Source organism: Tupaia chinensis, unplaced genomic scaffold (genome assembly GCF_000334495.1).
Source record: "Tupaia chinensis unplaced genomic scaffold, TupChi_1.0 Scaffold000161_1, whole genome shotgun sequence".
Classification (NCBI taxonomy): Eukaryota; Metazoa; Chordata; class Mammalia; order Scandentia; family Tupaiidae; genus Tupaia; species Tupaia belangeri.
In genome coordinates this window covers 1,705,569-1,710,573 of record NW_006159632.1, presented here as the reverse complement: position 1 = coordinate 1,710,573, position 5,005 = coordinate 1,705,569, and the positions used below count along the sequence as shown (strand labels likewise).

At 58.4% G+C, this 5,005-nt stretch overlaps 1 protein-coding gene across 1 annotated transcript in view; it reads right to left on the bottom strand.

Moving 5' to 3' along the window:
* The window catches only part of NID1 (nidogen 1), a 54,443-nt gene extending 51,285 nt beyond the window's left edge, over positions 1 to 3,158 (bottom strand). Inside the window, 5 exon segments of the mRNA XM_027770855.1 lie at positions 73 to 196; positions 1,403 to 1,456; positions 2,247 to 2,374; positions 2,644 to 2,750; positions 3,146 to 3,158. Coding sequence (XP_027626656.1) covers positions 73 to 196; positions 1,403 to 1,456; positions 2,247 to 2,374; positions 2,644 to 2,750; positions 3,146 to 3,158 — 426 coding nt within the window.
* Positions 3,159 to 5,005: the final 1,847 nt, after the last annotated feature.

Here is a 5,005-nt window from a genome sequence, read left to right as displayed (position 1 = left end):
GTGCCCTCCTCTCCTCCAGCCTTGCTGGCCGGCGCTCTCACTGAAGGCACCTCGGGAGCCCCGGTTGTTTACCCGGGAGATGGAGCCACTGCCCAGCAGGACGGCACCGAGCTCTCCGACACAAAGATTGCAGACGGGTCCCCACAGGAGCTCGTCCACGGGCCAGGGAAGGGCCAACGCAGACAGGGTGGCACAGCTGTCGGGAATAGGTGGGGGTCAGCGGGGGCGTGGAGGTGAAGGCGAGGGTCCCACAAAGCTGGCTGTGCGGTTTGAGTGCCGGAGCCGGTGGCCCGAGAAACACGCCAGGCACATGCCACTGCCCGAGAGTCTGCAGGAGGAGGGTTATGGCGGCCATCGCTCCTGAAGGGCTCTTTCTCACTTGCCCTCTCACTCTCTCTGGTGAGCTCGTGTATCCTATAACAAGAGCGAAAAAGAAAAACAAGTGCACAGGGGAGGGCACATGGCACCCCTGGCTGTTCTGAACAGCTCCTGAGCTTCCGTGTTCCAACAGCAGCTGCCGTCATGGGCTGTCGCCTACGCATCTCACGACACTGCCATTCTGGAAGACTCTGTTCCACCAGGTGTTCCTCATACAGTACGGGCTGCACTCACCAGAGACAGAGAGACAGAGAGCATGAGACCCTGACCCCACCCCATGGAGATGGGACACCATAATCCCTTCTCCTCCATTCTCCTCTTGGGATCCTGGGCACGCATGCACACGCACCTGGCCTGAGTTTTAAGCTGCCGGTCTGAGACAAACTGGTTGACTACATAGGAGTCCAGCGACATAACCATTATGGCATCTGCTGGTCCCAGAGCCTTCACTTTCTGATGGGGATGCTGGGTAAGTTAACGAGTTTCCTAGAGTAACCACGTAACAACTGGCACCCCTGAGGTTCGATCCCAGGGGCACACTCCAGCACCGTCTGTGCGAGCCTTCTTGAAGTCAGAAACAACTGCAATGAAAAGACGGCTACTCTTACGCAGCTAAATCCACACCCCTTGGGAGAACAGGCCTGTGGCGAACCCAAGGCCCCACGGCCCCACGGCCAGCGGGCTTAGACACCCGCCCTGTGGAGCACGACCCCCTCCAGAGGCCGTGTGCTTAGAGAATCCGCAATTTGAAAGAAAAAAAATGCCTTAAGGAAAGAGACGAGCAGCCAGCACCTTGCCCAGCTCTGCGGGCTGCTCAGGGACTGCTGGGCTGTGGGTCCCACTCTAGCCCTGCCTGTCCCCCAGTCACCTCACACCTCATCACAGAGGAGGGGCAGGGGCTGGGGCCGGGGGCAGCCAGGAGCCTGGCCACACCACTCCAGTTCCATGTGAGGAGCCCACTGGGCCTAGCAGGCAAAGGAGGGGCTTCGGGACTCACGTGGGGACTGCGGAAGCCTCTCCTTACCCAACTTCCAGGCCATGTAACCCTTCAGGTGACACATTTTCCGTCATCAGCTCACTGGCAGGCGCAGAGGAGGGGCCTGCGGGGCTCTCCCGCTCTCAGTCGGCCCCAGCCCACCCGGCAGGCCCTTTCCAAGCCGGCAGTGACTGGCAGTGACCAGGGGACCAGGGTACCAGGGGACGTGACTACGTGGAGACCACGGGCAGACGGCTTAGGATAAAACTGTCTGCCGATGAAAGTTAAAGCAATCCAGGAATTCTGAAAACACTCCCAGTGTTTTTATTGTTTGGAATCTGGGCAAGGAATGTCCCTGTTTTCACAAAGTGCGCCTGAGGCCTGGTTTGCAGCCAGTATGGCCCGGCCTGGGCGCTGGGACAAAGGCTCCTAATCTCATCCGCACTATCGGGAATTCCATTCAGCTCAACTGCCTGTGGAGGGAGGGTGACTTCGAAGCCAGGTGTGATATGCAGGGTACACGGAAGGCAGAGCGCACTGCGGGGTGCGGGCAGCTGGGAGGCCGACCAGGCACCACCACCAGGGGTCCTGGAAACCTGGAAACCGGGTGTTAGGGTCCTCGTCCCTCCCTCCTCAGCCCCCACAGCCCGCACATCCTACCCCTCAGACTCACGCTCCGCCGGCCCTAGCACCAGAACCCCACTCCCGTCCTGTTCCAGCTGGCTCACGTGCCCTGGACTGACTCCCCGGCCTTCGTGCTCAGCTGAACCGTACCCTGGGTGTGGGCCCCACCGTCCGGTGCCCTTCCCCCCCCTCCTGACTCACATTTCCACTTCTAGTCGGCCCCCACCACGGGGTCAGTTCCTTGAGTTGGGGTCACGCAGGTCTTTGCCTCTGCAGCACCAGAGCGTCCGCTAAGCCGGCAGGTAAGTCCAGGCCCCCACCGCTTCCTCCGACAGCTGGGCAGGCCTCAGTGGGGAGACCGCCACTCTGCTGTGGAAGCAGGTCCCGAGGCAGCGGCTGGGGGGCAAGGAGAGGCCGCAGTTCTCCCAGGAGTGTGACACCAGCTAGGAAACACACGCTGGTCACTGCACCTGACCATGACCCCGCCCGTCTGCGGGGCTACCTGCCAGGAAATCCAGGAGACAGAAGGTGCTCAATGATGCCCCGGGGACGCGGTCAGCACAAGGAGCGGGGACAGTCTGAAGGACAAGCGCCCAGTTCCTCTAATAAACTAACTAGGAGGAAGGGGGGCCTGTGGACTAAAACGGCCCAGCACACATACCCACCAGGTGCAGGGCGAACTCGGCCCCGACTGAAACCAGCCAACGAGGAGGAACACGCGACGGGACAAGGACAGTGCCTTCGGTGAACAGCGCCGAGAAAACCGCAAGTCCTGCGCAAGCGTGGAGACGCCCCCACTGTGAGGCTCACACAGATGAGCTGGGGCGGCTCGGGGCCTGCGTGTAAGACCCAAGGGAAACTCCAAGAAGGATACGTAAGAAAAAGCCCGGCGCTAGTCTCGGCAGTGAGGTTTCTGGACACGACACAAAAGGACAGGCAGGACACAGCAGACTCCCCACGTCCGATCCATCCCTCCTTCCTTAGACTTCCTGCCCTTGGCTCACCGCCCTCGCTCCGGGGGGCCGGGGGTGCAGCCTCACAGCCTGTGCTGGGCTGGACCTCGTTAATGAGCACAAGATGCCACGATCCGAGTCACAGCCTCGAGGCGCCCCTGTGGTGCCCTGGTCCACTCAGAACTGACGACTAGACCTAAGAGTCCTGGGTTACTTCCCACGTTCATGCTGGTTTCAGAATGAGGCGCTATGACACCAGACTTCACTTTTGGTGAGAATGTTGGTAAGCAGGCAGTGGGAGTCAAAGCGCGTGAGCTGGCAAGAATTCCTAGGATGCTTAAGATTCTCCGAGCTCACAGGGCACTTCCCCGACTTAGGTCTCGCCTGTGCTTCTGCCGGCCCCGCCGGCCCCGCTGAGTCCTGGCAAAGCCGCCCTTCCTGCCCCGCGGGCTCACTCCTGGTCCCTAGTGTCTGCTCCTCTCTTCCGCTGCCCAGTGACACGCCCAGTATCCTGACCCGCAACGCCAGGAGGTTCCTTGCTGTCAGTCACACTGCAAGGCCCTCCCAGATCCAACATCCTCCTGAGAAAGCCCACTGGAATTATCAAGAGAGCTGAGGATAACGATAATAATGCGATATTACTGTCTTGAAGTCGAGCTAACCGAATATCGCCTGGGTGAGTTTCTTAGTAAACTGCATCAAGGAGTAGAAACGTCATGATTGAAAACAGCTTTGAGAATACAGGCCAATGCCATGTCATCCTGACTGACACCTGCCGGGAAAGTTCCTTAGCACAGTGACACCTCGCCCATCCAGTACCACAATGCACCCCTCTCTGCAGACCGTGTCACCCACTCGGTGGGGGGCCATGCACCCCGCTCTGGAGAACGTGTCTCCCACTCGGTGCACCCCGCTCTGCAGACCCTGTCACCCACTCGGTGGGGGCGGCTGCCACACCACTTTTCATCCCGCTGCCCTTAGGCAGAACAGAGAGCTTAGGTCACAGTGCCCAGGTGGCAGTGCAAGCATCCCATGGCTATCAGCTGGAAGCTCTTGCTGCTATTGCAGCCCAAGAGGTAAGGAGACAGGCCCAGCTGCTCGCTTCTAACTTACAAAGCACTTCCCATCTCATGTCTTTAAGCTGGACGTACAGCACGAATCCTGGGCGAAGCCCGCGTGCAGACACCCAGCGAATTACACAGTCCTGTACTCGGCGCATGCTCAAGACTGGGACAGCTGCATCCTTTCTGGCTCCACTGCTCCTGAAGCAGTTCCCGGGTCAGGAAGCCGCCCCAACTGCGGCTGGAGGATACCCAAGGTAGCACAAGTGAGAAACCAAGGCGGCCTGCTGGAAAAGCCAACAGGGCACCAAGAAGACAGTGAAACTTGTACAAACTGAGGTAAAGGAACTTAAAGAATGGAAAAGCAAGGAGGGTTTGCCAAGTTTGAGGTTCTTTACAAAAGCGTTTGCATTTTTTCAAGTTTAACCTGACAGGCAATTAATACAAGCATCTTCTTCTCACAAATACAAAACAGGTAAGAGAATGACAAGAGACTTAGGCTAACGCCACTTGCCAGCAAGCAAGGAGCCGGGGTCTGTGCCCACACCTGCCGGAGGCCGCGCCAGGCTGCGTGTGACACTGGCCGCGTAGCCGAGAGGAACTGGGAACAAACTTTGGGGGAGCTGCCATCTCATGGGGTGATCTGTATTTAGCAATTGGGCTGCTAGAAAAAGCTGCAAACTAAAAGAGTTTAAGAAGAGAAAAACTGGAAAAAGGTCCAGGAAATTGCCGAATCCAGGACGCAATCACCCTGGAGATTAAGTTCAGCCTGGAGCCCAGGGAGGGGCCTAATGAAATGCACAACTGCACGGTACCCTGCAGTGCACAAAGCCCCTTCCTTGGCTCCCGGTTAAACTCGGTAAAGCTGGGGTTATAGCCTCATTCTGCATTTTTTTTTTTGAGAGGTTTTTGCCATAGGGCGCATGCACTCGCCAGACAGAGACAGAGAGACAGAAAGCGAGAAATCACCCCCCAGGGGGGATGGCCACGCCGCAGTCCCTTCTCCTCCATTC